The sequence below is a fragment of the Carcharhinus amblyrhynchos genome, chromosome 25 (genome assembly GCF_965287045.1).
Source record: "Carcharhinus amblyrhynchos chromosome 25, sCarAmb.v2.hapA, whole genome shotgun sequence".
Classification (NCBI taxonomy): Eukaryota; Metazoa; Chordata; class Chondrichthyes; order Carcharhiniformes; family Carcharhinidae; genus Carcharhinus; species Carcharhinus amblyrhynchos.
Window position 1 is genome coordinate 5,227,001 of NC_137348.1, and position 21,001 is coordinate 5,248,001.

At 48.6% G+C, this 21,001-nt stretch overlaps 1 protein-coding gene across 1 annotated transcript in view; it reads left to right on the forward strand.

The window, feature by feature from the left end:
* The first annotated feature begins 9,030 nt into the window (after positions 1-9,030).
* Positions 9,031-21,001, forward strand: part of prrt1b (proline rich transmembrane protein 1B) — a 22,564-nt gene continuing 10,593 nt past the window's right edge. The window contains exons 1-3 of the mRNA XM_080211773.1: positions 9,031-9,146; positions 13,782-13,834; positions 16,164-16,690. Coding sequence (XP_080067899.1) covers positions 9,031-9,146; positions 13,782-13,834; positions 16,164-16,690 — 696 coding nt within the window. The remainder of the gene's footprint in view (positions 9,147-13,781; positions 13,835-16,163; positions 16,691-21,001) is intronic.

Consider the following 21,001-nt stretch of genomic DNA (forward strand, 5'->3'; position numbering starts at 1 on the left):
ACCAGTGGAGTGCCCCAGGGATCTGTTCTAGGACCCTTACTGTTTGTCATTTTCATAAATGACCTGGATGAGGAAGTGGAGGGATGGGTTAGCAAGTTTGCCGACGATATGAAGGTTGGTGGTGTTATGGATAGTCTGGAGGGATGTCAGAAGTTACAGCGTGATATAGATAGGATGCAAGACTGGGCGGAGAAGCGGCAGATGGACTTCAACACAGATAAATGTGTAGTGGTCCATTTTGGCAGGACCAATGGGGTGAAGGAATACAATATCAAGGGTAGGAGTCTTAGCTGTGTTGAAGAGCAGAGGGATCTTGGGGTCCGGGTCCATAGGACTCTTAAATCAGCCTCGCAGGTGGAGGATGTGGTCAAGAAGGCGTATGGTGTACTGGCCTTCATTAATCGAGGGATTGAGTTTGGGAGTTGGGAGGCAATTTTATAGGACCCTTGTCAGACCCCACTTGGAGTACTGTGCGCAGTTCTGGTCGCCTCATTATAGGAAGGACGTGGAAGCTATTGAAAGGGTGCAGAGGAGATTTACAAGGATGTTGCCTGGATTGGGAGGCATGCCTTATGAAGATAGGTTGAGGGAGCTGGGACTCTTCTCCCTGGAGAGACGAAGGTTGAGAGGCGACCTGATAGAGGTTTATAAGATGTTGAGTGGAATAGATAGGGTGGATTCTCGGAGGCTTTTTCCCAGGGCTGAAATGGTCGCTACGAGAGGACACAGGTTTAAGGTGCAGGGAAGCAAGTACAGAGGAGATGTTAGGGGTAAGTTTTTCACTCAGAGGGAGGTGAGTGAATGGAATCGGCTGCCGTCAGTGGTGGTGGAGGCGAACTCGCTGGGATCTTTTAAAAGACTTCTGGATGAGTATATGGGATTTAATGGGATTGTGGGTTATAGATAGGTCAATGGCTTAGTAGGTGTACAAGTGATCGGCGCAACTAGTGGGCCGAAGGGCCTGTTTGTGTTGTAGTATTCTATGTTCTATGTTCTAACCACTAGCTGGCCCAAACACTTACCATGCAATGAGTCCCATAATCAGGTTAAAGTCTATCAGGTTTACTTAGAGTCACAAACTTTCGGAGTGCTGCTCCTTCCTCAGTGGACTCCACTCCTCTCGCCTGATGAAGGAGCAGCACTCTGAAAGCTCGTGAATCTAAATAAATCTGTTGGACTTTAATCTGGCATTTTCAGACTTCTTACTGTGCCCACCCCAGTCCAACACCGGCATCTCCACATCAACATGCAATGAAGTAAAGCATAAGTACGACTCTCACCAACTCTTACAGATGCACCATAGAAAGCATTCTCTCTAGTTGTATCACAGCTCGGTCTGGGTTCCTGCTCTGCCCAAGACCACAAGGAACTACAAAAGGTCGTGAATGTAACCCAATCCATCACGCAAACCAGCCTCCCATCCATTGACTCTGTTTACATTTCCCACTGCCTCGGGAAAGCAGCCAGAATAATTAAGGATCCCACGCACACTGGACATTCTCTCTTCCAACTTTCTTCCTTTTGGGAAAAGATACAAAAGTTTGAGGTCACGTACCAACCGACTCAAGAACAGATTCTTTCCTGCTGCTGTCAGGCTTTTGAATGGACTTACCCCACATTAAGTTAATCTTTCTCTACACTCTACACTGTAACACTACATTTGCAACTTCTTTCCTTCTCTATGAACGGTATGCTCCGTCTGTGTAGCGCACAAGAAACTATAATTTTCACTGTATACTAAAACACACGACAATAATAAATCAAATCAAAATCATTGGGCTCTGATCTCTGGGTCAGGGGTTGTTGGTTTAAGTTCCACTCCAAGACTCGAACACAAGAATCCAAGCGGACATTGTAGTGTAGTACTGAGGGAGTGCTGCACAGTCAGAGGTGCCTTTTTTGGGTGGGATGTCAAAGTGAGACCACCTGTGAGGGATCCCATGGTCACTATTTTGAGGAGAAGCGTGGGGAGTCTTGCCCAGTGTCCAATTTCTATTCCTCAGCAGACCATCGGGCTGGAGCAGGTTTTCCGGCCAGGGTTACAGTGCCGTTTGTGGGATCTTGCTGTGCGCATAGTGGCTGCCAAATTCCCTGCATTACAACAGTGGCAACATTTCATAATTCATGGGAGACCTGCCTCCTTGAGTTGCTCACACTTGTGGACTTGCATTTATGTAGCACCTTACACAACCACTGAGTCTCTGCCTTGATTTCCCCCTCTGTACAACCATCCAGGGGGAAAAGTTGCTGCTGGGGTTTGCTGTTCTCAATGGTCATCCCACTCACTGTGGTGTCCCTCCCTTTAGTTGGATCCATTGGTTTAAAATTGAGGTGGCAGCAGCCTGGGTCGGAGCTGGAAGGGTGAATGTGGATGTGGACTTTACTGACAGTGAGTTCACCCTGCTCCGAGCTCCAGGTGTCACAGTGACAGGAAACAGTTTGGAAATGTTGGGTGCTGCTGAGATGGAGCCTAAAAACGAGGGAGTTCAAACAAGTAGAGGCAGAGAGTGGATTTTCCCTTTGCAACCATCCCCCAAGACTAGAAAGTTCTGCCTGAGGTCCACAGACCTTGGCATTGTCCTGTCCCACTCCCTACCATTCCCATGGGGGACAGGGTGAGAAAGTTCCGCCCAGCAAGTCAGACAGCACAGAAACAGGCCCTTTGGCCCATCATGTATATGCCGACCATCAAATACTAATCTGTACTAGCCCCATTTACCAGCACTTGGTCCTTAGCCTTAGCGATTTAAATACTTGTCCAGATGCTTCTTAAAGTTATTGAGTGTAAGGCAGTTGGGGTTGTTCAGAAGACCTATTAAAGTGCGATAAAAATGCAAATTCTCTTTCCTTGTTAAGAGCTTGTTAAGCTGTCAGAGATAGAAAAAGATTTGCCCATGTTCCAATTGATACCACGTTGACCACGCTCCATCAAACGGTGCTGTAGTGACAGGATAGGCCAGATGCACCATAGAAAGCATTCTTTCTGGTTATATCACAGCTTGGTATAGCTCCTGCTCTGCCCAAGATTGCAAGGAACTACAAAAGGTCGTGAATGTAACCCAGTCCATCACACAAACCAGCCTCCCATCCACTGACTCTGTCCACACTTCCCTCGGCAAAGCAGCCAGCATCATTAAGGACCCCACGCACCCCGGACATTCTCTCTTCCACCTTCTCCTGTCAGAAAAATGATACAAAAGTCTGAGGTCACGTACCAACTGACTCAAGAACAGCTTCTTCCCTGCTGCCATCAGACTTTTGAATGGACCCACCTCACACTAAGTTGATCTTTCTCTATGCCCTTGCTGTGACTGTAACACTACATTCTGCACCCTCTCCTTTCCTTCTCTATGAATGGTATGCTTTGTCTGTATAGCGGGCAAGAAACGATACTTTTCACTGTATACTAATATACATGTGACAATAATAAACCAAATCAAGTTGAGATGGACAGAGTAGAGCTCGAGATACTGTACAGTAGAAAGGATGCTATTTGGGAAACAGTACAAGAATATGAAGGAACACGGGAACAGATGGTGGATTTAGATGAGAAAAGATGGGAGGAGGTTCGAGTGGAACATAAATGCTGGCATGGGCTGAAGGGCCTGTGTGTGGCATTTATCTTTTGTATCCTATGTCATTCCGATAACCAAAGCAATTGAACTCTGAGTGACCACAGGCAGTGCTTATTCAGACTAGGTGAAATGTAGCTTCAGGCCACACTGTCTGTAATCTCCACCACCCTGCCTGGGTTTGCAAAATCTCACTAACTGTCCTGGCTGAAGACAATTCACACCCTTTAACCTGTGATTATCTCTCTCTCTGCTCGCACTGCCTGTACCTGGAAAGACTTGATTACCTACAAAGACTTGGTTTCCAACCATTCTTCATGCTCCAATCTGTAATTATCTTACAAGTGTGTCTGTGCCTATATATACGACTTTTGTGAACCCAACTCTCCGCTCACCTGAGGAAGGGGCAGCGCTCCGAAAGCTCGTGATTCCAAATAAACCTGTTGGACTTTAACCTGGTGTTGTGAGACTTCTTACTGTGCCCACCCCACATCAGACCAGATAGACATTGCCCTATCGACAGCTTAATACTCACAGGCCTTTATTAAGCAATTTATTCACTGTCATTATGAACAATGACAAGGAATTTTTTTTCTTTCTTATTCTTTCACGGGATATGGGTGTCGTTGGCCAGACCAACATTTGTTGTCCGCCCCTAATTATCCTTGAACTGAACGCCTCACCTGGCCATTTCAGAGTTTGTCTAAGAGTCAACCACATTGCTGTGGATCTGGGGTCGCATCTAGGCCAGACCGGGTAAGGACGGCAGATTTCCTTCCCTAAAGAACATTGATGGGTTTTTCCGACAAACGGTGATAGTTTCATGGCTGCTGTTACTGGGACTAGTTTTCAGTTCCAGATTAATGACCTGACTTCAGGCCCTACCAGCTCCTGTGATGGGATTTGAACCCATAACCCCAGAGCTTAAATCTGGGCTTCTGGGTTACTCGTGCAATGATGTCACTATGTCACCGCCTTCTCGAACAGAGCCATTCATTTCGATCATGGCTGATCATCAAATTCAATATCCTGATCCCTCCCATATCCCTTGATCCCTTTAGCTCCTGGAGCTACATCTAATTTCTCTTGAAATCTCACGTTTTGGCCTCAACTACTTTCTGTGGGAGTGAATTCCACACATTTACCGCTCTCTGGGTGAAGAAATTTCTCCTTATCTCAGTCCTAAAATGTTTACCCCTTATCCTCAAACTATGACCCCTAGTTCTGGACTCCCCCACCATGGGGAACATTCTTTCTGAATCTACTCTTGTCTAACCTCCACCCAACTCCTCACTCACCTGGAGAAGGAGACCTGAGACACTGAGAGCTCCTGCTGCTAAATAAACCTGTTGGATTTTAACCTGCTGTTGTGAGACTTCTCACCTTTTGAAGTTTTAGGCTCCTTTTAAAGTTTATCTATTAGTGTCACACGCAGGCTTACATTAACCCTGCAATGCAGTTACTGTGAAATTTTATAAGGCGTGCTTCAGATCTCCCTCCCTGCTGAGCACGTGTTTGGCCAGCTGGGGGACTCCGTGCTGTCTGAAAGGTCGAAGGAATGTGTAAATATTTCAGCAAATGCTGTTACTAATGTCCAAACTGCGTGATCATAACAAAGTTCTGGGAAAGATATAGATGATCCCGTTCAGGCTGAGAGTTCAGCGCTGTGCAGGGAAAGGTGACCAAAGGTGCTTTGTAATGCGTCATTAACACCGTCACATTTCATTTATTTTAAAGACTCGCTTCCACACGAATTTCAGAGCATGTTACAGAGTGCGGAACATTCATCAATAATTAACTCAGATAGCTGTGTATAATTTCATCGCAGCTTATTAAACACCTTTGGGTTGAGAGTGTGATCTGCACGCTCCCATCTGCATCAATCCACGTAGACAACACGTCAGTGCGAAACGCGCTCACACGCTGACCTGAGTAACAGAAGCGCTGGTCACTGAGCTCCCAGATCTCAGTCACATGTAACGGGAAGGTTTGTCCGGTGGGTGCTCTGTGTGGGACTGCCTGCTATGTCTCAACAGCAAGCAGTTAGACCGACTGCAGGTTCCACCCTGGAGACATGAGCACTAAACCCAGACTGACAGTCTCAGTGCAGTGCTGAGGGAGTGCAGCACTGTCAGAGGGTCAGTGCTGAGGGAGTGCCGCACTGTCAGAGGGTCAGTGCTGAGGGAGTGCCGCACTGTCAGAGGGTCAGTGCTGAGGGAGTGCCGCACTGTCAGAGGGTCAGTGCTGAGGGAGTGCTGCACTGTCAGAGGGTCGGTGCTGAGGGAGTGCAGCACTGTCAGAGGGTCAGTGCTGAGGGAGTGCCGCACTGTCAGAGGGTCAGTGCTGAGGGAGTGCCGCACTGTCAGAGGGTCAGTGCTGAGGGAGTGCCGCACTGTCAGAGGGTCAGTGCTGAGGGAGTGCCGCACTGTCAGAGGGTCAGTGCTGAGGGAGTGCCGCACTGTCAGAGGGTCAGTGCTGAGGGAGTGCCGCACTGTCAGAGGGTCAGTGCTGAGGGAGTGCCGCACTGTCAGAGGGTCAGTGCTGAGGGAGTGTCGCACTGTCAGAGGGTCGGTGCTGAGGGAGTGCCGCACTGTCAGAGGGTCAGTGCTGAGGGAGTGCCGCACTGTCAGAGGGTCAGTGCTGAGGGAGTGCCGCACTGTCAGAGGGTCAGTGCTGAGGGAGTGCCGCACTGTCAGAGGTGCTCTGTTTTGGATGAAACTTTAAACTGAGACCTAATCTGCTGCCTCAGGTAAACATGTCGCACTATCATTAGTCTGATGAAAACAAAAAGTACTGGAAAATCACATTGTGTCCAGCAGCATCTGTCAGAGATACACAGAGTTTACGCTTTGAATCTTTGGAACTGTGCTAATTAATTGTCTAACTAAATTTAGTAGTTTTCTTTCATTTTTTAACTCTTTAAATAAGAGTGGCACAGTGGGTTAGCGCTGCTGCCTCACAGTGCCAGGGTCCCGGGTTTGATTCCCAGTTTGGGTCACTGTCTGTGTGGAGTCTGCATGTTCTCCCCGTGTCTGTGTGGGTTTCCTCCGGTTTCCTCCCGCAGTCCAAAGAAGTGCGAGTTAGGTGGATTGGCCGTGCTAAATTGCCCCTCAGTGTCAGGGCGGTTAGCAGGATAACTGTGTGGGGCGATGGGAATGGGATCTGTGTGGGATTGATGTTGCTGCAGGCTCGATGGGCTGAATGGCCTCCTTCTGCACTGTAGGGATTCGATGAAGTGGAGGCCTTGTGGTGCATCCCTGCCTCTGAGCCAGAAGATGGAGGTTTACCTGGATAGTCACGTGAGCAGACTGGGAATGGAGGGATACAAACGACTGGTCTAGTTGGACCAATGAGCGGCGCAGGCTTGGAGGGCTGAAGGGCCTGTTTCCTGTGCTGTATTGCTCTTTGTTTGAGTCCCCCTCCAGGATGGTGATGACCAAGGAAGGTGCGTTCATAATGCAGCCAAACAGATTGAGTGTCAAACTGCAAAATCCTTCCAAATACACTCCAATGGCTGGCGGTAAGAGTGGCCATGCTGTGGATAGAATGTTGGAGCCTCTACCATCACGGTCCCTTACCCCAGACTATCACATGCAGGTGAAAACGCAGGCTGCCATAGCAACCTCGCCTCCTGGGCTGTCATCGCTCATATCTTATTGGGTCATCAAGTTAGGGAGTGACCGTAGCTCCAGCCAATGGCCTTGCCCACTGTTAGGAATGGAACACTTCATCCCCGAGGAACACAGAACATTTTCAGACAACGTCAGAAATGGAAACGGAGAGAAAGGGGCAATAAGTTTACATTTTTTTAAAGTTTATTTATTATTGTCACGAGTAGGCTTACATTAACACCGCAATGAAGTTACTGTGAAAATCCCCTAGTCGCCACACTCCGGCGCCTGTTCAGGTTCACTGAGGGAGAACCTACCACGGCATTTTCTCAAAGGTAGGAGAGTCTAAAACTAGAGGGCAGAGGTTTAAGGTGAGAGGGGAGAGATCCAAAAGGGTCCCCAGGGGCAACTTTCTCACACAGAGGGTGGTGAGTGTCTGGAACGAGCTGCCAGAGATATTAGTAGAGGCGGGTACAATTTTGTCTTTTAAAAAGCATTTAGACAGTTACACGGGTAAGACGGGTATAGAGGGATATGGGCCAAATGTGGGCAATTGGGAGAAGCTTAGTGGTTAATAAAAGGGCAGCGTGGACAAGTTGGGCTGAAGGGCCTGTTTCCATTCTGTGAAACTCTATGACTCTATGGTCAATGCACCCAACCCGTGTGAGTTTGGATTGCAGGAGGAAACCGGAGCACCCGGAGGAAACCTGCGCAGACACGGAGAGAACGTGCAAACTCCGCACAGTGACCCAAGCCGGGAATCGAAACTGGGTATCTGGTAGGGGGTTTTCGTTCAGTCGGGCAGCAGGGTCGGTGCAGGCTTGGAGGGGCCGAAGGGCCTGTTCCTGTGCTGTAATTTTCTTTGATCTTCCTTCTATCATGGGATGAGAAGTGGGGATGTTTGCCGGTGACTGCGCAATGTCCAGTATAGTGTTTACTCATAAGACAATTCACACCTTCCAGATATTATCCTGATAAACCTTCTCTGAACAGTTTCCAACACACGAACATCCTTCCTTAAATAATGAGGCCGATATTGTACACAGGGCTCCAAATATCCATGTGTATACGGCTAATCCAGTTCACTTTCTGCTCAATGGTAATCCCCAGGATGTTAATAACGGGAGATTCTGTGACATTAACCCATTAATTGTTAGTAGGAAATGGTTTGTTTCTCTCTTGTTGGAGACGGGAGGATATAGGAGACTGTTTTAAATAAGGTTCATTCGCACTGGGACATCCCTGGTAATGTAAACAGGATGTGGTATGATACTAATGTTTTTCTCTTTTAATTCACAGGTTTTAAGTGGGTCCGCCTTGTTGTCCAACGAGGGGCATACACGCGATGGGTCGCACTGGGGCTGCTCTTGGTTGTTCGAGATTGGCCCAGTGCTTCATGTTGTTAGTGTGTGCCTAAACTGGACAAGATACTGGGCAAGACGACAGCTCAGTGGCTATCGCTGATTGCTGTGCAGACACATGGATTTGGGCCGGTGTCTGTGGGAGTTTGCGCATTCTCCCCGTGCTTGCGTGGGTTTTCTCCGGGTGCTCCGGTTTCCTCCCACACCCCAAAGATGTGCTGTTAGGCTGATTGGCAGGAATAAATTGTCCCTAAATCAGTTTCCCTCAATCTGGATGGCCATAAAAACAATAGATAGGGGTCATGGGTGTGCGGGGGGGACTGGTAATGTTAAAATGGCGGGGCGGGCTCGTTGGGCCGAAGGGCCTGTTTCCCGGGCTGTTTTTGTTCTTTGAGATGGTTGTTGTTTGGCCCTTGTGTGGTTCGAATGTTACTTGCTATTTATCATTGAGCCTGGATATTGTCCCGGTCTTTCTGCATTTGGAATATGGAATCCGTGGAGGCGCGCATGGTGCTGAACATCACACTGGGCTTCTCTCAGACATTGCCAAGTCTCTGGAGTTCTCTCCCAGGAAAGCTGCTGGAAGCAGAGATGGGTTCTTGGTAAGCAACGAAAGGTTACCAGGGATAGGTGGGAGGCGGATTCGCAGTTACCATCAGATCAGACACAGAGCAGGCCCAAGGGGGCCGAATGGCCTCCCTGTTTGGATGTCAGTGCCTGACCAAAGCCTCTTGTATTCCTTTTCTATTAACAAGCGTTTGAAGCCGGAGGTTTTAAATTATTAATCAACATCAATATTTATTAGTGTTCTATTGAATCATAGGATAGAATCACAGAACCTTACAGTGCAGAAGGCCATTCGGCCCATCGAGTCTGCACCAGCCACAATCCCACCCAGACCCTATCCCCATAACTCCATGCATTTACACTGATAGTCCCCTAATACTAAGGGGCAGTTTAGCACGGCCAATCCACCAAACCAACACATCTTTAGACACAATGGTTCCAGAAAAAGCACAATGAAATTTGCAATGCAATTTACTGAAAGTGTAATAAAAATGGTTTGAAATGGTAACCATTGGCTCAAACGTGGGTGTACTCTTTGCAATTAGATAACAGACCTTACTACTTGTGAATAATTCATTGTGTGAGTGTGTGTGGGTGTGTGAGATTGTGTGTGTGAGAGTGTGGACGTGTGTGTGTTGTAAATTTGTGTGTATGTGAGTCTGTGTGTGCGTGTGAGCATAGGTGTGTGTGGGAGTGTAGGCGTGTGTATATGTGAGTGTGAGTGTGTGTGTGGGTGTATGTGAGTGTGTGTGTGTGTGTGTGTGTATGTCTGAGAGTGTGTGTGAGTGTGGGGGTGTGTGTGTATGTCTGTGTGTGTGTGTATAGCTGTGTGTGAGTGTGTGTGTGTGTGTGTCTGTGAGTGTGTGTGTAGCTGTGTGTGAATGTGTGTGTGTCTGTGTGTGTGTGTGTGTCTGTGAGTGTGTGTGTGTCTGTGAGTGTGTGTAGCTGGGTGTGTGTGTGTCTGTCTGTGTGCCTGTGAGTGTGTGTGTGTCTGTGAGTGTGTGTGTGTGTGTAGCTGTGTGTGAGTGTGTCTGTGAGTGTGTGTAGCTGTGTGTGTGAGTATGCCTGTGAGTGTGTGTGAGTGTGTGTGTGGGTGCGTGTGAGTGTGTCTGTGTGTGAGTGTGTCTGTGTGTGAGTGTGTCTGTGAGTGTGTGTGTGTGTGTAGCTGGGTGTGTGTGTGAGTATGCCTGTGAGTGTGTGTGAGTGTGTGTGTGGGTGCGTGTGAGTGTGTCTGTGTGTGAGTGTGTCTGTGTGTGAGTGTGTCTGTGTGTGTGTGTGTCTGTGAGTGTGTGTAGCTGTGTGTGAGTGTGTCTGTGAGTGTGTGTAGCTGTGTAGCTGTGTGTGTGAGTATGCCTGTGAGTGTGTGTGAGTGTGTGTGTGGGTGCGTGTGAGTGTGTCTGTGTGTGAGTGTGTCTGTGTGTGAGTGTGTCTGTGTGTGAGTGTGTCTGTGAGTGTGTGTGTGTGTGTAGCTGGGTGTGTGTGTGAGTATGCCTGTGAGTGTGTGTGTGTGTGTGTGGGTGCGTGAGAGTGTGTCTGTGTGTGAGTGTGTCTGTGTGTGTGTGTCTGTGAGTGTGTGTGTGTGTGTAGCTGGGTGTGTGTGTGTGAGTATGCCTGTGAGTGTGTGTGTGTGTGCGTGTGAGTGTGTGGGTGCGTGTGAGTGTGGCTGTGTGTGTGGGTGTGTGTTTGAGGGGGACTTTGTGCCAGGGTGCAGCGGGACACTGGTGAACGGTACCAGTTATCTCCGTAGCCAGCTGTAACCTCCAGCCCTTCCTCGGTCACTGGGCTGGCTCTGTCCTCTCAGGGAGAGCTGGCTCTGCCTCTGGTCTATTTGCACATCGCTCTGCAAACACTCGCTCTGTGACTTATTAATCCCGTTGAACTGGCTGGAGCACAGCTTCTCACTTTCCTCCTCAGTAACAAGAAACATAAAACCAGGAGTGACTGAGAGGCGAGGGGAGAAAGAGAGAGCGAGAGAGAGAAGCAGCAATGGAATCAGGTATTGTGGGGGGGATTTATTGGAGGACAGCTGGAACTTGCCGAATGTTTATATCTTTGTTGGTATTTTTCCTGTGTCTCTCTAGCTGCTTGTCTGTAGATCAGCAAGGTATTTGACATCAGGTTTACACAGTGATCCCGTACCTCACGACCCTAACAACACACAGTGTCCCCTTCAGTACCTTCTCCCAGGGGGACACAGAGTGCAGGAATTTAAACCAGGGATATCACTTCTTCCTGCTGGTGAAAGTTGGATTCAGTGTATTATTGTGTGTCCTGAATGTCTGTGCCAAAGACTGAGGTAAATTCTGAAACAGGTTTTACAAACGGTTTGGTTTTTATTTTAGTTAGAATCAGCAATGCGAAAAATGAGAAAGTGTTTTCTTAACTGGGAGCAAATCCTTATCTTGAAATACTGCTAGAGTCTCGTACCCCCTCCGAGGGGAGCTGGGATCTCTCATGGGCTAATTGTTTAAAGTTTATTTATTTGTGAAGTAGGCTTACATTAACACAGATGTTGGACTGGGATGGGGCACAGTAAGAAGTCTGACAACACCAGGTTAAAGTCCAACAGGTTTATTTGAAATCACGAGCTTTCGGAGCGCTGCCCCTTCATCGGGCACTCGCCTGGTGAAGGGGCTGCAGTCCGAAGGCCCCTGTTACCAAATAAACCTGTTTGGACTTTAACCTGGTGCTGCGAGACTACTTACCGGACATTAACACTGCAATCAAGTTACTGTGAAAATCCCCTAGTCCCCACACTCTGTTCGGGTTACACTGAGGGAGAATTTAGCACGGCCAATGCACCCGCACCTGCGCGTCTTTCGGACTGTGGGAGGAAACCGGAGGAAATCTATGGGGAGAACATGCAGACTCCGCGCAGACAGTGACCCAAACCGGGAATCGAACCCGGGCCCCTGGTGCTGTGAGGCAGCAGTGCTGACCCACTGTGCTGCCGTGGTTTCTGTGCGAGGGGTAACGGTGAAGGTCGGAGGTGTAAGAGTAGGGAATAGTTTGAACAAGCGGGGAAATCCGAATTCTCCGCTGGTTTTCTGGGCTGTGTTGAGTTTCACACTGTCACAGTCTCTGCCTGCAGCTCGCTGGAAAACTGGAAACTGACATTTATGGTAAATCATTTGTGTGTGGAGAGATTTGAATAAACATCATGAGGAGAGACTAAGTTGGTTAGGGTTATATTCACTGGAGTTTAGAAGGTCAGAGAGGATCTCATGGAAACTCATAAAATTCTAACAGGGTTAGACAGGATAGAGGTTTACAGTATGGAAACAGGCCCTTCGGCCCAACTTGTCCATGCCGTCCTTTCTTTTTAACAACTAAGCTAGTCCCAATTTCCCGCATTTGGTCCATATCCCTCTATACCCATCTCACCCCTGTAACTGTCTAAATGTTTTTTAAAAGACAAAATTGTACCCTCCTCTACTACTACCTCTGGCAGCTCGCTCCAGACACTCATCACCCTCTGTGTGAAAAAACTGCCCCTCTGAACACTTCTGTATCTCTCCCCTCTCACCTTAAACCCACGCCCTCTAGTTTAGACTCCCCTACCTTTGGGGAAAAGATATTGACTATCTAGCTGATCTGTGCCCCTCATTATTTTATAGACCTCTATAAGATCACCCCTCATCCTCCTATGCTCCAAAGAAAAAAGTCCCAGTCTATCCAGCCTCTCTTTAGTACTCAGTCCATCAAGTCCCAGTAGCATCCTAGTAAATCTTTTCTGCACTCTTTCTAGTTTAATAATATCCTTTCTATAATAGAGTGACCAGAACTGTGCGCAGTATTCCAAGTGTGGCCTTACCAATGTCTTGTACAACTTCAACAAGACGTCCCAACTGCTGTATTCAATGATCTGACCGATGAAACCAAGCATGCCGAATGCCTTCTTCACCACTCTGTCCACCCGTGACTCCACTTTCAAGGAGTTATGAACCTGTACCCCTAGATCTCTTTGTTCTGTTACTCTCCCCAGCGCCCTACCATTAACTGAGTAAGTCCTGCCCTGGTTCGATCTACCAAAATGCATCACCTTGCATTTTGATTCAGAAAGAATGTTCCCAATGGTGGGGGAGTCCAGAACTAGGGGTCATAAGGGGTAAACCTTTTAGAACTGAGGTGAGGAGAAATTTCTTCACCCAGAGGGTGGTGAATGTGTGGAATTCACTCCCACAGAATGTAGTTGAGACCAAAATGTCTCTGATTTCAAGAAGAAGAAAGGCATAGCTCTTGGGGCTAAAGGGATGGAGGGATATGGGGGGGAAGATGGGAAAATCAGGATATCGAATTCGGTGATCAGCCATGAGCATAAAGAATGGTGGAGCAGGCTCGAAGGGCCAAATGGCCTTCTCCTGCTTCTAGTTTCTATAAGGACCTGGGAAATAGGAGCAGGACTACATAGAATCATAGATTAGACACAGCACAGAACAAGGCCATTTGACTCATCATGTGTATGTTGGCTCTCTGTAGGAACAACTCAGCTCGTTCCACCCTCTCCCAATGGCCGCACAAATCTCTTCTCTTCCGATAATGGCCCAATTCCCTTTTTGAAAGCCCTGACTGAATCTGCCTCCATCACACTCTCAGTACCTTCCAGATCCTAACCGCTCACTGCATAAGGGAAAAAAAAACTCCTCTTCTTGCCTTTGGTTGTTTGAAAGGAAAGAAATTCCAGAACTCAAAGTTCAGGCAGCTGAAGACACGATTGCTGACGGTGGGGTGATGGAAATTGGGGATGATCGAGAGGCCTGAATCGGAGAAGTGCAGAGATCTCAGAGGGGAAAATTCTGTTGATATGTTGTCCCTCTGAATGTTCTTGGGCTACCCAGTGTAGACTACCTGAATGTACCACCCTCTGGGTTTAGATACCACAGCCAGCATTTATTGCCCAATCAGCAATGGTTTCATGGTCATCAGTAAATTTTTAATTCCAGATATTTTTTATTGAATTCTAATTCCACCATCTGCCGTGGACGGGATTCGAACCCAGAACATTAGCTGAGTTTCATGGATGAATAGTCTAGCGGTAATACCATCTGGCCATCACCTCCCCTCTCAATATGAAAAGAAATGACAGTCACGCCATCAAAAAAAACCCCAGAAACAACACAGGGAACAAGATCTGTTCTGTCATAGCTTCTTTACTCGGAGAGTGGTGAGAATGAGGAGCTGTCTCCCACAAGGAGTGTCTGGATTGAATAATTTGGCTGCTTTGTGGGGGTTGGAGGTGGTGCAGTGATGTCGTGGGAACGTTATAATCCAGAGCCCCAGATTATTGCTCTGGGGACAGGGCTTCAGATCCCACTTTTGTAGCCAGTGGAATTCAAATTCAGCTTATAAATCTGGAATGAAATAATATTTCCCTATGGTACCAACTGACTCAAGAACAGCTTTTTCCCTGCTGTCGCCAGACTTTTGAATGGACTTACCTTGCATTAAGTTGATCTTTCTCTAAACCCTCGCTGTGACTGTAACACTACATTCTGCACTCCCTCATTTCTTTCTCTATGAACGGTATGCTTTGTCTGGGTAGTGTGCGAGAAACAATACTTTTCACTGTGTACTAATACATGTGACAATAATACATCAAATCAAATCATTTTGTTGGTTGATGGAGAATTTTCTCAGTTGATTGGCCGTTCTCTGTTTCTAAGCTGTCACATCTGAAGAATCCAACAGGGAACTCTTCTTCTCTCTCTTTTTCAACATTTAAACATAAACTTTGCAGTTGGTGAGAGGTTGTGATGCTTGAAAAGCCTCAGAGACTGGACTGAACATCATTTTCACCATTGTTCAGCTGAGTTGAGGGTTTTATTATTAAATTCGAGATGTTCAACTGGAAACATGCCTTGTCCTATATTACACACAGGAAATGTTCAAAGGTAAACTTTTATATTAAAAAGGATCACTTGAAGAATAATCTTTGATCGCCTTTCTTAGTAATGGTCGTGCATTTCTAGTGCAATGTATTAAAGACAAGATATAATGTTGATGATTGTTAAAAGGATTGCAAGTTGCTGAAGAGCTGATCACATGATTTGATGGTGATGTCATTAGGGTGCGTGCTCAGGCTGTTTTACTTTCAGTTTTGTATTCTGATGCAGAGCAGAGAGCAGCCTTTCAATAAAATCTGTTGTGTGTTAGATTGAATGTACTCGTGCAAACAAAGTCTTTTCTTTCTGCCATAACCCACAACCCCAAAAATAGTTGGGACATTACAATGATGGTGATGTCCATGACTTGAATCAACTTATTAAACCAACAATCTGTTAGAATACACCAGGCATTTGCTTTTGGAGATAGCCTAGGTCTCTAATTCAAAATTATCCATAAATCCAACCATCTCCTGAATGTTACAGAAGTCTATTCAAAGTTGGAAACAATTTCTACAACTTATTCAAAAGTTATTTATTCAGTCTTTCGTGGCATCTAGGCATCGCTGGCTGGGCCAGCGTTTGTTGTCCATCCCTAATTGCCCCTGAACTGAGGGGCTTGCTAGGCCATTACAAAGGGCAAACCAGATGGGTTTTACAACAATCGATGATCTTTTGATCATTACTGAGACTAGCTTTTATATTCCAGAGGTTCTGTTATGTGAAAGGGTAGCACGCTGGCACAGTGGGTTAGCACTGCTGCCTCACAGCGCCAGGGACCCAGGTTTGATTCCTGGCTTGGGTCAGTGTCTGTGCGGAGTCTGCACGTTCTCCCCGTGTCTGCGTGGGTTTCCTCCGGGTGCTCTGGTTTCTTCCCACAGACTGAAAGACGTGCTGGTTAGGGTGCATTGGCCGTGCTAAATTCTCCCTCAGTGTAACCCGAACAGGTGCCGGAGTGTGGCGACTGGGGGATTTTCACAGTAACTTCATTGCAGTGTTAATGTAAGCCTACTTGTGACACTACGGCCTGGGTGGGATTGTGTTCGGTGCAGACTCAATGGGCTGAATGGCCTCCCTTTGCACTGTAGGGATTCTATGACACTAATTTAAATCTATTCCGACCTATTTAACATTGGACGTAAATCCATAATAATGTCTCTGATTGAGAAGTATTTCATCGGCTGGAACGCGATGTCAGTGCCCCTCCTTTTGCAGTTCCTCAGATTTTGTATCTTTCTGTCCCGGCAGGACAAGGAAACGGGTTCCAGGGGCAGGAGGAATTGAGAGACAGTCAGAGCAGAGAGGAAAGGACATCAGAGAACACGGGACAGACGGGGGTTGGAGCGATGGTCAATCAACCCATTGACATCATTGAGGAGCCTCTGAGTCCCCAGAGCAGCGGAATCAACTCCCCGGAAAACGCCGGAAGGCCACATCGGGTTGTCAACTGTACACCTCAGCCAAAGTGCGCGAGTGAGGCGGAACAAGCTGCGGGGGCGCTGGGCTGTGTAAACAGGGCCTACGTGGGAGAACCTCCCCCCTATTCACCGCCCGATCCAAAGACTATCCACCTACTCTACCCTTCATATGGGAGCTCGTTCCCTGGACAGTTACCCGTTATGTATCAGCCGGGCGCACAGGATCAGGCCTTCTATCAGCACCCACAAACTCTTCCCGGATCCTGTCCTTTCTCCATCGTAAGTTGTGACTTTTAACTCTTTCATGAAATCTCACTGTCAGAGTGAAAGTGAGTGTCAGTTACCGGGGGGTGAAGGGGACAGACTGAACTGTCAACACTTTGATTTCTCCAGTTCCCCAACAGGACTGTCAGCGCTTTGGTTTCCCCAATTCCCCAACAGGACTGTCAGCGCTTTGATTTCCCCAATTCCCCAACAGGACTGTCAGCGCTTTGGATTCCCCAGTTCCCCGACAGGACTGTCAGCGCTTTGGATTCCCCAGTTCCCCAACAGGACTGTCAGCGCTTTGATTTCCCCAGTTCCCTGACAGGACTGTCAGCGCTTTGATTTCCCCAGTTCCCCGACAGGAACTGTCAGCGCTTTGAGTTCCCCAGTTCCCTGACAGGACTGTCAGCGCTTTGGTTCTCCAGTTCCCCAACAGGACTGTCAGCACTTTGGTTTCCCCAGTTCCCCGACAGGACTGTCAGCGCTTTGGTTCCCCAGTTGCCCAACAGGACTGTCAGCGCTTTGGTTCCCCAGTTCCCCGACAGGACTGTCAGCGCTTTGATTTCCCCAGTTCCCCGACAGGACTGTCAGCGCTTTGATTTCCCCAGTTCCCCGACAGGACTGTCAGAGCTTTGATTTCCCCAGTTCCCTGACAGGACTGTCAGCGCTTTGATTTCCCCAGTTCCCCGACAGGACTGTCAGCGCTTTGATTTCCCCAGTTCCCCGACAGGACTGTCAGCGCTTTGATTTCCCCAGTTCCCCGACAGGACTGTCAGCGCTTTGGTTTCCCCAATTCCCCAACAGGACTGTCAGCGCTTTGATTTCCCCAGTTCCCCGACAGGACTGTCAGCGCTTTGATTTCCCCAGTTCCCCGACAGGACTGTCAGCGCTTTGATTTCCCCAGTTCCCCGACAGGACTGTCAGCGCTTTGGTTCCCCAGTTCCCCGGCAGGGCTGTCAGCGCTTTGGTTCCCCAGTTCCCCGACAGGACTGTCAGCGCTTTGGTTCCCCAGTTCCCTGACAGGACTGTCAGCGCTTTGGTTCCCCAGTTCCCCGACAGGACTGTCAGCGCTTTGGTTCCCCAGTTCCCCAACAGGACTGTCAGCGCTTTGGTTCCCCAGTTGCCCAACAGGACTGTCAGCGCTTTGGTTCCCCAGTTCCCTGACAGGACTGTCAGCGCTTTGGTTCCCCAGTTCCCCGACAGGACTGTCAGCGCTTTGGTTCCCCAGTTGCCCAACAGGACTGTCAGCGCTTTGGTTCCCCAGTTCCCCGACAGGACTGTCAGCGCTTTGATTTCCCCAGTTCCCCGACAGGACTGTCAGCGCTTTGATTTCCCCAGTTCCCCGACAGGACTGTCAGAGCTTTGATTTCCCCAGTTGCCCGACAGGACTGTCAGCGCTTTGATTTCCCCAGTTCCCCGACAGGACTGTCAGAGCTTTGATTTCCCCAGTTCCCTGACAGGACTGTCAGCGCTTTGATTTCCCCAGTTGCCCGACAGGACTGTCAGCGCTTTGATTTCCCCAGTTCCCCGACAGGACTGTCAGCGCTTTGATTTCCCCAGTTCCCCGACAGGACTGTCAGCGCTTTGATTTCCCCAGTTCCCCGACAGGACTGTCAGGGCTTTGATTTCCCCAGTTCCCCGACAGGACTGTCAGCGCTTTGATTTCCCCAGTTCCCCGGCAGGACTGTCAGCGCTTTGATTTCCCCAGTTCCCCGACAGGACTGTCAGCGCTTTGATTTCCCCAGTTCCCCGACAGGACTGTCAGTGCTTTGATTTCCCCAGTTCCCCGACAGGACTGTCAGGGCTTTGATTTCCCCAGTTCCCCGACAGGACTGTCAGCGCTTTGGTTCCCCAGTTCCCCGACAGGACTGTCAGGATCCCTGGAGCTCTGAGGCAGCAGTACTAATCACTACGATAATGATAACGTGATCATTATCACGTTGCTGTGGGATCTTGCTGTGCACAAATTGGTTGTCGTGTTTCCTACGTTACAGCAGTGACCACACTGAAAGTGTATTTCATTGGCCGTAAAGGTCACAAGAAGTGCTGTGAATTGGCAAGGATTTTACATATCCTTTGATTTGATTTGATTTATTATTGTCACATTAACATACAGTGAAAAGTATTGTTACTTGTGCGTGATGCAGGCAAAGCATACTGTTCATAGAGAAGGAAAGGAGAAAGTGCAGAATGTAGTGTTACAGTCATAGTTAGGGTGTAGAGAAAGATCAACTCAGTGTGAGGCAGGTCCACTCAAAAGTCTGACAGCAGCAGGGAAGAAGCTGTTCTTGGGTTGGTTGGTACGTGACCTCAGACTTTTATATCTTTTTTCCTGACAGAAGAAGGTGGAAGAGAGAATGTCCGAGGTGCGTGGGGTCCTTAATGATGCTGGCTGCTTTGCCGAGGCAGCGGGAAGTGTAGACAGAGTCAATGGATGGGAGGCTGGTTTGTGTGATGGATTGGGCTTCATTCACAAACTTTTGTAGTTCCTTGTGGTTTTGGGCAGAGCAGGAGCCCAGACCAAGCTGTGATACAACCAGAAAGAATGCTTTCTATGGGGCATCTGTAAAAGTTGGTGAGAGTCGTAGCTGACATGCCAAATTTCCTTAGTCTTCTTAGAAAGTAGTGTTGGTGGGACTTTCTTAACTATAGTGTCGGCGTAGGGGGGGACCAGGACAGGTTGTTGGTGATCTGGACACCTAAAAATGGACTAACCGCTGCATTATAGTCATTACAATACATAGGAGGCCATTCAGCCCTTTGAATCCATGCCAGCTCTCGATGGAGTAGTTCAGTCTGTCCCATTCCCCACGCTCTATCCTCGGATAGAGGATCGCCCGGAAGCGATGTGGCAGGGGAACGTTATTCTATCATTTCTTTCTTCACCCACGCGCAGTTGGAAACGCTGATCGGAGCTGCAGGATGTTAGGGATGTTAAACCCCACCCACAGGATTCTGCAGCGCGACTCGGAATCACTGATATTTTTGCAGACGAGTGGGTGTGGGAGCGCCTGAGAACAGGACTAAAGATCAGATCTGAAACACTCCCAGGTTCAAGTCCAACCAGCACTTAGAATGAAAATGGTAAAATCAGACCCAGACTCTCACCGGGCTGGTGACTGCGTCACTGACTCGGATCATCGGAGAAGCGTCGACGATTCCCAACCTAAATCCCACCGCTCGGCGAGCGGGATTACACAGCCTCGCCGGAGGAGATTTCCATCGTCGCACCCTCGCCCGCTCCGATTCCGTGGCAGCGATGGAGTTCCGGACAGTGAGTCCGTCCGGGGAATTCCGAGTCAGACGCCTCAGAAAATTCCCAAGCCAAGCCCCTTTCGGAGGATCGATGGGTTCGGGATGGAAACGGAAATGATTGTGTTGCTGTTTGTGGGATCTTGCTGTGTTCAAATTGACAGCCGCGCTTCTCACATTACTGCAGTGACCGTACCCCAAACATAACCTCCCTGAGGGCGGCATCCGGTCATTGGCTGCGGGACGCGCTGGGGTTGTGAATGGCGCTATATAAATGCAAGTCATTGATTCCAATCCCAAGGTTTCCAGCTCTCTAAACTGCGTCGGGGGAAACATCCTGCATTCAACTCCGTAAAGTTCACTGTGAGGGACTCGAAGGATCGACATTCCGAGCTGTGGAATTCAGTCAGGATTCTGTGACATTTCCACCCAGTCTCGCTTGGTTTACGTGGGAACGGGAGGGAATGAGAGAGAGGGAGATAGAGGGAGGGAGGGAAGGAGCGAGAGAGAGGGAGCGAGGGAGGGGGCAGAGAGAAAGGGGAGGGAGGGAGAACGAGGGAGGGAGGATGGGGAGGGACGGAGGGAATGTGAGAGAGGGATTGAGGGAAGGGGGAGAGAGAGAGAGCAGGAGGGAGGGAGGGAGAATAAGGGGGGGAGGGAGTGAGAGAGAGAGAAGGGAGAGACTGAGGGAGGGAAAAAGTGAGTGAGGGAGGGAGTGAAGGAGCGAGAGAGAGAGGGAGGGAGTGAGGGACGGAGGGAGGAAGTGGAGGAATGAGCGACGGAGGGAGGAAGCGGGGGAGTGAGGGAGGGAGGAGGCAGTGAATGTGGAGGCAGTGAGATGTTGCTGGTTAAGTTGGGAATTTGACGGGGAATCCGTGTGGGAGACAGAACAACAAAGAGGAAACAGAAAGTGAACACTCAGAGGGAGAGGCAGCGGACAATGTTCCAGTTCCATTATTCCTGATATTCTTTTCCCCGTCAGTCACACCTTCCAGATCAGCACAGAGTCTATAAATGTTCAACGCTGTGTTAAACCTTGCTGTTGTTTTTGGGCTCTGACTGGTTTAAAATTTC